General features: G+C 40.3%; 4 protein-coding genes across 4 annotated transcripts; 3 read left to right on the forward strand and 1 right to left on the reverse strand.

The window, feature by feature from the left end:
- Positions 1 to 3,085: 3,085 nt before the first annotated feature.
- SERLADRAFT_408975 (uncharacterized protein) lies at positions 3,086 to 3,578 on the forward strand (the record flags this gene model as incomplete). Its single annotated transcript, XM_007319372.1, has 3 exons — positions 3,086 to 3,260; positions 3,314 to 3,405; positions 3,510 to 3,578. The coding sequence occupies 3 exons, from the start codon at positions 3,086 to 3,088 to the stop codon at positions 3,576 to 3,578; spliced, it is 336 nt and encodes a 111-aa protein (XP_007319434.1).
- Positions 3,579 to 5,652: 2,074 nt separating this feature from the next.
- SERLADRAFT_408976 (uncharacterized protein) lies at positions 5,653 to 6,507 on the reverse strand (the record flags this gene model as incomplete). Its single annotated transcript, XM_007319373.1, has 4 exons — positions 5,653 to 5,742; positions 5,795 to 6,214; positions 6,355 to 6,378; positions 6,484 to 6,507. The coding sequence occupies 4 exons, from the start codon at positions 6,505 to 6,507 to the stop codon at positions 5,653 to 5,655; spliced, it is 558 nt and encodes a 185-aa protein (XP_007319435.1).
- Positions 6,508 to 8,451: 1,944 nt separating this feature from the next.
- On the forward strand, positions 8,452 to 9,143 carry SERLADRAFT_349832 (uncharacterized protein; the record flags this gene model as incomplete). Its single annotated transcript, XM_007319374.1, has 2 exons — positions 8,452 to 8,601; positions 8,919 to 9,143. Coding segments are annotated over 2 exons (375 nt in total), but the record flags the coding sequence as incomplete, so codon positions are not given.
- A 1,617-nt stretch (positions 9,144 to 10,760) lies between these two features.
- SERLADRAFT_416062 (uncharacterized protein) lies at positions 10,761 to 12,277 on the forward strand (the record flags this gene model as incomplete). Its single annotated transcript, XM_007319375.1, has 7 exons — positions 10,761 to 10,772; positions 10,805 to 10,823; positions 10,992 to 11,012; positions 11,155 to 11,346; positions 11,417 to 11,777; positions 11,809 to 11,851; positions 11,990 to 12,277. 7 exons carry the CDS (start codon positions 10,761 to 10,763, stop codon positions 12,275 to 12,277), a joined length of 936 nt encoding a protein of 311 aa, XP_007319437.1.
- Between the last annotated feature and the right edge of the window lie 891 nt (positions 12,278 to 13,168).

Genomic DNA, 13,168 nt, shown 5'->3' on the forward strand with positions numbered 1-13,168 from the left:
CAAGTAACATACAAAGCACCTGTGTACTGTATTACTAGCGTGTTTATACTATCTAATGTCCATGTTTCACTGGCAAGACACCACATCATTGAGTTCTGAATAGTGTGAAATGATTCAAAAAAGTGTAAGCCATAAAGCAATAAAAAAGGAGGAGCTTACATGTAAGCCTCCTATCCTTTCCTTCACTAAAAACAGCGCCCATTTGTTCTTAAAAGATGACAGTCTTTGAGCCTGGAGTTGTTAAAGCAATTCTCAAGAATAGCCTGTCTGGAAAAGAGTGTACAAACTTTGAAACTGAGTGGGATAAGAATATAAGTAACATACTGAGAGACTACAAATACGAACTTACCTGTAATAGATTGGAAAGCATGTTTCCACCTGGATGGAACACTATGGGGAGCCAAACACCACACAAAAGCTTAGTTGGCATGGGAGGCAAGCATTGTGGAATATATAAACCACATTTACTCAAAAATGAGCAAACATGCAAGTAATAAGAAATTAGTGTACCCCCCAAGTCTATTAAACAGTGTACTCATACTTGGACCCTGTTTTGTCCCGCCAACATATCTTCACCTTGAAAAGCATTAATGTGATCCTATTACTAACTAATAACAACTTACCTAAAACCGCTTAACATTGTCCACCCCTTCTATGCGGACCTAAAAAATGACCTAAATGTCAGTCAGGGAACGTGCTGTGGAAAGGATGGACCATGAAGGGTCCTAGGGATGTTCATGGTTTGATGTCAGAAGAATAGGCCCTGGGATACCAGCTACAATGCCGAGCTTGTCAAGATGGTGATGGTGGAGCTGGTGGTGATTATTGTCATGCTACAACTAACTATATGTTCTGGGACAAGTGGGTGTTTTGGGAGTTACCATGTATGCTTTTTCTAGTCAACAATAAACTCATAGACTCACCATGTATCCTGCTTTAGCCAATGTTCCTATCTTTTTCAAATAGTGTGCTGTTATGTGTGATCTCTTCGAGTTGATCATTGAGTTATGGCCTACAAACACTTCATCAGGACTAGCCAAAAACATTAAGCATAAGTAACTCTCTCACCTGTTAATATATCTTTAATATTCTGGCTAAAATCTTGTTATCTGGAACATCAGAACTCTATCTGCTTCACTGCCATCAATGTATGATGGAATATCTTACCAGTTACCAGAGACTTTATACACGTGTAACATTACTAGCATGTAGTCCCCTACAGGGTTTTTTTTTTTTTTTTTTTTTTTTTCAAAGCCAAGCAAGGATTATGGGGACAATGTGATTTCTGGGGAGCTAATCACAGATCTTGATGGGAATCACACAGTTTGCTAATATAGTTTTTGATGCTGATGATATCAATAGGTGTTTGTATATGAGTGTAGTGAATGAGAAAAATGAGATCATTGCATGGGTGAGCACTCACTTTTCTGAGTTATATATTTCTCATTATAACCACCATACCAGAGACTTTGCCAGAGTCAATCAAATGCTGAGATTAAGGAAGTATTTCAGGGCCTCAAGTCTCACTATGCAAGGCTTTGTGTTACACTACCTGAAATGGTAAATGCAGGCAATTGCTATCATGCATGGAGCGCTATTGTCAAGATAATGCCAGATGCACAGCTCAGCCTAGATATTTGTCATCTGATTATGCAGTATGTTGATTCATTCTATTCTCAAAAAATACAGATATTAACTACAGATAACAGCTATCTTGCCACTATAATATTAATGGCACGAAGAATCCATTCCGTACAATAGTGGCCAGGGAAATCAGTGATGCAATATACAAGACAAAAAGAAGTGAAAATCAACCAGCAAAGTATTATTACAAGCAGTAGTTGAGAAATACACCCAAAAAGGCAGAGTTTGGTCAGCTGCGAGCCCAATGATACATTTTTTCTCTTACTTTCACTCCCCTCATGCTGTCTAACTATAACTTGGTCAAGGTTCACATCTATCAGCTCAAGCACATCAAGAAAGGGTGCCTTGAACGCAAGTGACAAGACATCCGCTCAGATAGAAGCCAAATAGAAGGGAGTCACAAGGGCTGAAACAGCTTGATGTGCTCGTTTCCAAGTAGCATTGAAATATTTGTAACCTTTGCAAATGATTTTGTTATTTGTAAGAACATCCTAGTAGTCTACAATTCCAAGGACCCGGACACATCACCATTCTTAGCATCAACTTACGGGTTGCACCAAACTCATCTCGTCAACCGCATAGCAAAAGCATGAAACAAGCTTGTTGAATCAGCTCTGTCTACTAATTCAAAGAATGAGCTCAACCTCAAGCCTACCTATTTCATCATCTAGAGTAACAAAATATTTGGACTTATCAGGTCTGAGGACTCAATGACTTTCAACAGACTCTTGGAAGAAACAAAGGTTGAAGACAATAGCCTGGACCCTATTGAAAACCTTGAAATTGCAGCTGAGGCCAAAGTTGAGCCAGAAGCAATACTCAAAGACCTCAACATCAGTCTATCACTTCTCTCAGTGCCTCATCAAGCGGCCTTTTCTTCAAGTCAGCCTCTTATTATCAAATGCAAGGCAATAATTGATTTGAGTACTCACTCGGACGGCAACAATGTGCTTACTGAGCCTGTACACAAGAAGGCTTGAGGTGTTGGCCCTACAACCCCCATGTGCATAACCCCCATTAATATTCCGAGTACAACTGCCCCCTTTATCAACAGTGACGCAACCACCACGCCTCCCAGTGATGCAACCACCTTCTCCAATGGCCTGGGGGCGTCAACAAATACCAGCTCCATTACTGTCCCTTCCAAACTAGTCACCTCCCTTGACTTTTTGGTGAGCTGCGACAGAATGTCCAGAGTGGATTTAAAGGGCTAAGCAAGGACAAAGCCAAGCAGGTGCTTGGTCCAGCTCAAAGAAATACATCCTCCATTGCAACCAACATCAGCACTTTTGCTGTTCCTCTCCCAGTCCCCACCCAACCTTGCTGGTCTTTCTCCTTTAGAGAGAATTTTCTCAATAGCAACCGGAATGGATATCCAATCCCTGGATATTTCTCCAGGAGCTGAATTTTTCACCTTCATGAATATGTGGCTTGAACTACAATGGTTTCTCACACCATGATGTTAAGAAAGTGGGTGGAAGCCACCAATGAGTATAATGTGCAGCTTGAGAAGATGGGAGCTAACTTCATCAAGAAAAATCCTCGTGCTCTGTTTGACAAGCTCAGGGAGATTGAAGCTAAGGTAGTGCAGAGGATCACAACAGAGAACTTTAAGTGTACGTAAAGGTTCTTCATTCTGTACTAGATACTAAACTAACAACTTTATTAGCTGCAAAAGGTAATGAGGATTTCTGGCAGAAACACTGTCATGCAATAGCTGTGGCCAAGCCCAAGAAAGGATATACAGACCTCACCAAGCAGGTATGCCATTCATGCTATGCAATGCACTAAAGAACCACACTACATGTACTTATTATGGCTTTTTAGTGAAAGACGCAGACCTGCTTGCACTGCCGAGTGACCAGGTACCCTGGGGGAACTGGATCCCAAGGCAACCACAAGAAGGCCTTTTGCTCAGATGGCATCAAAATTAAGGTAAGTAGTGGTTTCCCTCCAAATAAACACCCACCTTGGCCTCAGCCCCAAGGAGTCTTCTCTCATGGCTCATTCTTTTATCCCATTATGTTCCTATCAGCATTGCAAGAAATGTACCAGGAGACAATCATTTGGGGTGATGACAGCTCTTCTGACCGAACAATAGAGTATCATGCTTTTGCTGCTATGTTTGTCAAATGTCTCAAGACTGGACCCAACAGTGTTTTTCTCTTCAAGCCGTACAATGGGTACACTCTCAGCCCACCAATGCCAGAAGCCATCGTCCAACTCGACGGGGAAACTCTTATCTTTGCGTTGACTGCTTTTGCAGTGCATCTGATGGTGAGGCCAATAATGACTAATTATTTTGCTCTACATACATACACGCTACGCTTTTTTTTGTGCTCTTTTGTTGTATTCATATCTATGGCCCCCATGCCTATGCACCCCTTGTTTCTCATCTCCATGCCCCCATTTTTTCCCCTTTTGTGCTCTACTATGCCTCCCTATTGCCTTTTTGTCTCTCCTATACTTCCCCAATCTGTTTTTTCTTGATTCCTTTTGTTTTGTTTGTTGGTGTGTGGGTAGGGTGTTATTGGTTTTTAGTTGCCTTTTTGCTTGTGTTATTGTCTCGCCATTGCATAAATACATGATTAGTAAAAGAATACAGAGTTGCTTGCTTGATTTTGCTTACTTTTGTGTGAATTTTGTGAAATTTTCAAGCCAGGCCTGGAGACCTGGGGATTTAGTGAAAATTTGCTGCAATAACTCACTTGGAACGTGGGGTAAAATCAATTGGTCAACTCACATGATCAATTGGTCTTCGTAAATCAAAATCAAAAATCAATCAGATTGATTTAGTCACTAAAAGCTTGTGTATGGCAAAGTTGCTGACCAATTTTCAACCTGTCATCATGTGACTGATTGTGACATTTTTTTCATCAAGTTTAAAAGTTTGCAATCTGGCCAAATTTTCTCAAAGTACCCAGTAAGTGTTCAAAAATGAGAAATCACACTGATATACACAGTTTATTTTATTCTAATCAGAGGTTCTAACCAGAGGCTCACAGAAAAGAAGAAGTAGGTAGTTAGGTAATCATAAAAGCAACTACCAATACATGTACATGAATGCATTATAGAAATGTAGCAAACATTTCCACAGAACCAAAAAGCATAAAAACAAAAATGAGGACTCACACCAACAAGTGTTCAGCCAAGCAATCAACTCGAAGATACTTCTCCTCATTGTGTGACACAATGAATTCTGGCATGGGTGGACTAAGGGTCAAGAAGTCATGAAAATGAAAGAGAGCTGTGCCTTTGGGGCCAGCAAAAACAGTTCCATCTTCATTTTTTGCAAAACATTGGTCCAGCATAATAGAAAGGGCTTGATATTCCATTGCAAGCTCCTCTCCATTGTTGTGAAGTACAATAATTTGCTTGTATACTTCGCAAACCGTTGAGAAGAAAACTATGGGGTGGAAATGGAACCCATCCGTAAAAATACCCACCAATTGTGGCCAGGGAGACGTCACATTATTGTAGCCTTTTGGTGCTTTGACTGGGACACCATCCGAACAGCAGCTTTTTTTGTGGTTTCCAGAGAAGCCCTCAGAGCCGGGATATTTGATTATACGACACCAACTACATGTTGGTATTTTTTGTGTTTTCCCCTGTTATATTTTAGCAAGTAACAACAAGAACAACCATAAAAGCTTACATTCTTGCCCATACCAGTTATGTGATTTTCAGTTTTAACGAGAGCAAGAGTGGCACAGTGTTTCTGGACTCACATTTATAGTTTCCCATCTTAACATGCTCAATAATCTTTTACTCAATATCACCTAACTTAACTAATAAGGCCCTTGGATTCTTCAGGACAACAGGCAAGGGCTGTTTGATATGTAGTAGGCGTTCATTGTATGCTCTTATTGCAATCACTTATTTGTGTGCAGTCATCCCACATAAAACCCATTTTAATTCAATCCTCATATCCATAAAAAGAATGAACTCGGCCTTGGAAGTGATTTTCAGTGAGTGCACATCTATACCAGTGCCTATGCTAAAGAGACATTAATATTTTGAGAGGCCATAAATATTTGGAGGTGGGAGAAGCTTGCGCAAAGCCTCAAGGACTAATTTGGTCCTGACAGAGACATTAGACTTCAAGAATACATTAGTATAGATACCAGCAAACAGAAAAAGTGAGCTTTACTTGTGGTATCTGGTTGCTATGGTCCGCTGGTGCTTGTAGCAAGTGGAAATTCTTCAGTGGCGGATCTATGGTCTTCAAATTGGCTGGGTCAATAAAGTTTGTCGGGGGCTCCTCAGGAAGCTTGCGTTTTAATGTTTGTGCTGAGGTCATCGAGGGCACTGAGTAATCAAGTGGGATGAGCAGGAAGGCAGCATCAATTTCCATGCCTTGCAGGATGACAGGGGATTCAATGTCCCGCTCGAGTGCAAGCTCAAGGATATCTTGAGGGCCTTGAGGGCCTGCTTTAACATCACCATCTTCTTCAGCAACTTCAATCTTTATGGGAAAAAGCCCTTTAAAAGTTGCTGCATTTTTTGAGTGAACAACACCAAAGTCCTCACCACTGTTGGGAACTTGAAGTATAGGCTTGGGCAGAAGTGGCTGATGTCCAGGTAATTTTTTTTCTTTTAAAATCAGTGCATTCCACAGATTGGTGATGCAGTTGACCAAATAAATGTGATAGGAGCATATGTAAATACAATAAATGGAGTGGGGCTTGAGCTACTGTGGGCAACACGTACATTACAACGGAGCATGCCCCAGTGCTGTGAAAACCTCAAGCCCACTTGCAAATGCCCTCATGATTGCATTTCACCCTTTGTGAGACCCTTCAATCCGGCTACTATCTTAGTGGACATCTTGGTGTGTACATTCCAAACATCCCCTCTTGACATGACTTAGTTAATCAGTGTATACCTGTTAGGGAATGTATCAGTCAGTGAAGAATAAGTAAAGAATAAATAGAAAACTTACCCTGGAGGATGCGGTGTCATGCACCAAAGTTGATTGGTAGCATGGACAGGTGTCAATAACAAAGCGAATATTCAAAAAGACTCGCCTTTGCGCCACACAGGCACAATGCCACGTGGAATAGTAATTAATATTGCCTTTTTCAAACTTGTGGCTGATCAGCATCACCTCTATTAGGCAATCCAGTCACGCTCACCTTTGCTTTTCCATTCGGTACTTTCGGCATTTCGGCATTTCGGCAAATTTTTGCGTCGCCACTGGCTACACATTGCATTGCGCCTTCGCTTTTGTCGTTTCCCTTACTCCCCTTCCTTTGCCTAGCCCCACCATGGGCCCCTTCCTCTCCTTTGTATTCTCACCTGATGGTCATTTCTGGATCCCCATTCTAATCCACCTTTTTGTCACCTCCACCCTCCTCCTCCTCATCTTATTTGCACCCCCACCATTTCTGATGTCACCACTTCCTATCCGCTTCCGACGCCGATCTGTTGACTACCACGTGCCACTGCTAATATCAGCAAAGCCCCGGCGGCCGGTACAAATAGGGCAACAGGTCCATCTTTATGACATCGATCTACCATCATATACTATCAGAACATCGGTCGCTCGTCTTGCCTGGTTGGAGCGTGGGTGGGTAGTTTTTGAGCTGGAGAAGGTTCATCCCCTTGCATCGCCCATGTTCATCGCTGTTCCATTCACTTGGGTACACTTATCTTTTGTCCATCGTCTTCGCTACAGCTACACCTACCATACGCTGCCTGGGACTCACTTGTTCCAAATTGGAACTACTCCTCTCCCTCCCTTGTTTGATCAGGTGGTCCAACACAACCAGTCCATTGGTAAAGCTATAGAACCATTAGATTTGGACTAGGTGGTGGACCGGTGGCTCCAGTTTCTTTTTTTTCAGCAGAACATTTATTTACAGTGCGATTATTTTTTGATTTTTGAATCATTTTATGGACACATATTTTTTTAGAATGCCTGACTGACAATAAAGGAACTGTGTTGATACTGATAGTGTTTTGCCTTGCCCTTTTTTTACTGCATCTTCCCATGACATCATGATTTTCCTGCTCTCTTTTTGCTATTGGACTTTACTTTATGGCTGTACAAACCTGTGACATTACTCACAGCATTCATTGTTCTATCCCTTTCTTTTCCTTTTTTTGACAATCTTATCCTGTACTACCTACACAGGATTCGTCAGCATACATTCCTTCCTTCATGTTCTTTCTCATTCTTTTTGCACAGCTATACTGTGCATAGCCTACTTTTCTTTTACTATATAAACCCCTGTATTTTATCTTGTAAAAAAAACAAGAACTTAATTCCAGACTTCTTCTCTAAATTCAAGTTCACTACTCTGCTGCTTGTGATCCAGTGTGGTCACAACACTTCCCACTGCTACCACTGTCAACTGCTGTCATTGTCACTTCCCACTTTTGAAGTCATTGTCATTCCTTTTGATTAGAGTCCTTCTGAGCACTACAGTTTGTGCGTCAGGAGCCTGCTATCACTGGCAACCTCATCATCTTGTCGTTCTCAAACCTACCTTGTGCTACGATTAGCAAGGTAGTGCTCGTCTATACTCACCACAAAGCCCCTATGGGACTACACTTGCACTTAAGTGGGAGTGACAAAACCGGATAAACCCGGTCTCTGCCAAAGCAGCCATTGTTCTCCATGGAGCATAGCCACCACTCTATGGAGTCACCATTGTTCTCCTAGGAGTCATTATACTGTAGCGAGTAGCACCTCTGACTATAAGTAGTAAGGGGTTTAGCATAGAAATACCTCAGTCGTTTCTATAGCCTCTTGGGCAGCGGCTGAGTTTCACTTAGTTTTATTATGGGGACCTTTACTTTCAGATTTTGAAGGATGAGCTGCTAAACACCCTACAGTATTATGGTTTCAATCCTCCTGACATCATCTTTCAGCAAGACAATGACCCCAAGCATACCTGCAAAAAGGTCAAGGAGTGGCTATATGATCAAGGATTTAGAACTATGGTGTGGCCTGTAATAAAACTAAGTGAAACTCAGCCGCTGCCCTATAGAAACGACTTTATTATCTACCTATGTGAAACTACAATAGATGTTAGTTTAAGGTGATCTCTAATAAATGTAATATAACATACCTCAGCCGCTGCCCGAGAGGCTATAGAAACGACTGAGGTATTCCTATACTAAACCCCCTACTACTTATAGTTGGAGGTGCTACTCGCTACAGTATAATGACTCCTAGGAGAACAATGGTTACTCCATGGAGTGGTGGCTATGCTCCATGGAGAACAATGGCTGCTTTGGCAGAGACTGGGTTTATCCGGTTTTGTCAGCCTGCACAGTCTCCTAACCTTAATTATATTAAATATAGGTGGGGTTGTCTCAAGAGGAGGCTTGCAGAGTATGAACACCCTCCTAATGGGATGGAGGAGTTGTGGGAAAGGATTCAAGTAGAGTGGGAGAAGATAGCAGTTGCAGAGTGTTGCAACTTAATTGAAAGCATACCTAGAAGGATTCAAGTAGTGCTCAAGGCAAAAATAGGCTATACCAAGTACTGATATTCCCTAGATATCTCCTTTGATACCAAAAGTGAAAAATTTGTTTCAATAGTATTGCTGTTTTGAAATGGACATATCTCCACAACCACTGGGCCAAATCACATAACCTAGAAACCATTTTGTAGCCAAGACCAAGTACTTTTGTCAACCCCACCAAAGTCAAGCAACATTCCCATGCCTGTTAGTGGTGTGCTTCGCACACCATGTTTAGGCCAAATATTGCAACAGTTTTTGGAGTCACTGTATAATTTGTTTATGATACACAGCAGCAAAATATATCGTGAATTTGGGGAGAAAAATGATTCACGATAAGTTTGACCAATCTGCATGACATACATCACAATGAGAATAATCAAGATATTTATCAAGATTTTGTTATAATACATAATTTTTGGACTCTTAAACTTCCAGTCTCTAATTCAACCTTCTTTCTCTTTGTGCCATGTGACACTTTCCTTTTGAATCAAACTTCACTTAGACTTTTATGCTCTTACACTGTGCAGCTTCTTTTTATTGTTCATTATATTTCTCTCATATGCATGCAGTGGAGCTAGTTACAAGGGCTGCACCCTATGACACCATCACACAGCAAACATAACCAACTTTTGTCATACTCATAATTGATGGAAAAGTCTGAAAGTAGCTGAAATATTTGATTGCATTTTGGACCTACAAAATGATGTCTTTTTGTTGACATATTCCCATAAATACTATATTTTTGTGTGAATATGTAGAAATATGTTAACAAAAATACATTATTCTGATGAAGTCTTGTAGGTCCAAAATGCAATTAAACATTTTAACTACTTTCAGACTTTTTCATTGATTTTGGGTGTGACAAAAGTTGGCTATGCTTGCTGTGTCAGCTACTGCACTGTCAATGATAAAAACTATTTACTAGAAAGTATCAACTGTGTTGATACTGATATTGTTTTTGCTTTACCCTTTTTTTTACTGCATCTTCCCATGTCATTATGATTTTCTTGCTCTCTTTCTGCTATTACACTTTATTTTATGGCTGTACAAACCTGTGACATTATTTACACAGCATTTGTTGTTCTATCTCTTTCTTTTCCTTGTTTTGATGGCCTTATCCTGTACTCACAATCAAAGCTGCAGTCCAATGATGAACATGTCACATGTGACATAATTCCTTGTGTGACTATTTTCCTGAAATTTGATTGAATCCTGCCAGCTGAGTTGTTCCAAATCTTATCTAAATGTTTGTTGTCATTACACCATCATCATGGTGCCCAATGAAAAGTCACAAATGTAAATATTTAGAAATACCTTGAAATATATAGAAATTGATGAAATTATCTGTAAAAATCATCAAAGATTAGAAACATTTGAATAAGCCTAAATCTCAAAGTATTTTAAGATTTGTCTTGTAGAAATTGGACAAACCACATTTTTGAAAAAAGAGAAAAATTGGAAATTTAAAACATCCAGATATTTGGTGTTATCTGTAAAATTCCGGTTGGATCTTCAACCACTCAAAATAACATTAAAAAAACAACAAAAATATTGAATTATCTGTAAGCTATAAAAACATGTAGGTATCACTACAAAATGTGAAATGAGAGCTACAAAGTACTGCAAAAAAACTCAGAAATAATGCCTGAAAATGTAACACCAGGAATTTCTTCAATCCACCATAGAATCTGCTTGTTTCTAGATGTCAGTAAACAAAATGTAGATACTAAATCAATACATGCACCTTTTATTCTGACCTCTCTGTATAAACCTGGAATAAAATCAGGACAATATTAGGCTAGGAACTAAGCATGAGCCTTCCATAAAAGAAATTGCTAATATCCTTATCATGGACCCTTGTGAATTCTACAGGCTTGCAGATGGATGTGACAAGTACGTATCCTTCTGTGCGTGTTATTTGAATTTTCAATAACTTCCTTCAGCTATCTGGTCAAACTTTGCAATCTCGCTGTTAATTGTCATCTGATTTCGCAACTAACCTACAATCAAATGAGATTTTCTCCTACCTTGCTAGGCATGAAACAAACGTGTTGTAAAAACTCGGAAAAAGAGAAGGGTGTTGGTGTTGCAGAGTGGGATAAAAATGATTGGGAACTCTTATACAATCTACAAAAACCTGGAGAAATTATTATCACTGATGACACAAATGCCTACCAACTTTTTGGGGACTCGATCTTCACAGCACCGCAGGAGGATTTATTGGAAGGTAAGAGTCCACCATGCCTGAGAATAGCACCCATTTAAATCCGAAAGCAAAGAATTCTACATTGATCTAGGCTCCAAGCACCTTAGTGCAACGATCTGTGAAGAGTACAAGACCACCTCTGAAATTAAGAACTCTAAAATTGCTACTGACGTCCGTAGCCTTATACTGGAAAGGTTACCCTTGTTCCTTCACGTGCATACTTACACTCGCACACGCATCTCCCTCGGATGGCTCAACAATGACAAGAATTTCCTAGTTAAAATATTTGGAAAATTGACAGTAGCCAAAGGCCTCAATTTTGGTGAAGTACGGCTGACAAGAACTCAAGATGCTTCGGCTGCGGCGCAGCGACGCGGTTATGGTCCTATCAAGCTATGGCTTTCTGGTAATTCCCAAGTGGATATGTATGAGTATGTATTGGGCCAGCTAGGGTTCGTATTCTTATCTAATGATTATTAACAGGGTCTCCACCTCACTGTGCCCATTGTTATTTGATTCAGCGAAGGTTAACAATGTTTTTCTTTTCATGACAATCCTTTCTACTGATCTCAGAGCCCTGAAACGTTGTGGATACAATGATGAGCAAGCAATTACTACCCTTGGTTGAACTGATATGAATTGGATCATATATAAAGTTGACAAGATTTTAAGGCAGCAGCAGGCCGATCAACAGGCAGTTAAACATGCCTTGAAAATCAAGGCCGAGAATACAGCTCTAATTTCCACGCCAAATACCACACCTGGTGCGAAGGATAGGCCTGCCACTGAAATCACATCCCCACCACCTTCAGTTCCACAGCGGCCTGGCATACCAGGAAAACTTTTGATGCACAAACCCACAACAGCTCCTGCACCAACACCAAATCCTCCACATGTTGATTCTGCATCCGAAGATCAACTTACAAAACAACCTGATAAGCCAGGACTTTGACCAGCATCAACAATGATAGGCTCCTTACAAAGCTGGAAGCAAAAAATCACCGGATATCCCCATCAAGAAGATTTGGCTGGTGGCCCATCATTAGATTCTCAGGTTTTGGCCTCAGGTTATCCTAAAATGTCTACAACACGTCCTCCTGGCCCAGCCAATGGTAGAAGCCCCATGGTGACACCTCTAACCAATATTCCTAAATTCTAATCATATCTTTGTAGAAAACAAACAAACCTATTTTCTGTACACCACCAATTTGTTCCAATACTGCATGAATTGTCACTGGTGTCATTAAGCTGGATTGTTTGCACACTCTTTGGTAGCACAGAAATTCCTGTAAAAATTTATTAGAAATAAGTGCTAGGGGGATTAAAAGTTGACATTGGTGTGAAAGCCTTTGTTGGCACTATTCATTTGCTAGGTGCTTTCAGTGGTGGGGGAATAATTGGTACCAGTGGTGTATGTGGACACCTTACCACAGCTGCTTGTGGTTTGGTAATTGGGAACTATCAAAGCTGGGATGAGGGAGTCAATGTGAAGATTTGAGGTGATGGTAGAACCATTGGTGGTATATATGATAGTATACTGGTATGATGACGCATATAGCTAATGATTACTATATTAATCCACACTTATTGTGACTGATTTTTGCTAAGTCCATTTTGCTGAATTCATCTTACTGATACTCCAAATATCTGTTTGAGTCTGTGAAAATATGCAAAAAAGCAAAAAAGCGACAATAAATATATTATGTGCAACACCAATCTTGATTATGGATCTTATGCAGCATTTCTTACATGCTAATGAGTCACTTGATCATTGATTTCCATGATATGTTGTCATTTGTCTATATATTCACATGTATACTCCTATTTTAAGCTTTTTCATATT

Source organism: Serpula lacrymans (assembly GCF_000218685.1).
Source record: "Serpula lacrymans var. lacrymans S7.9 unplaced genomic scaffold SERLAscaffold_8, whole genome shotgun sequence".
NCBI lineage: Eukaryota > Fungi > Basidiomycota > Agaricomycetes > Boletales > Serpulaceae > Serpula > Serpula lacrymans.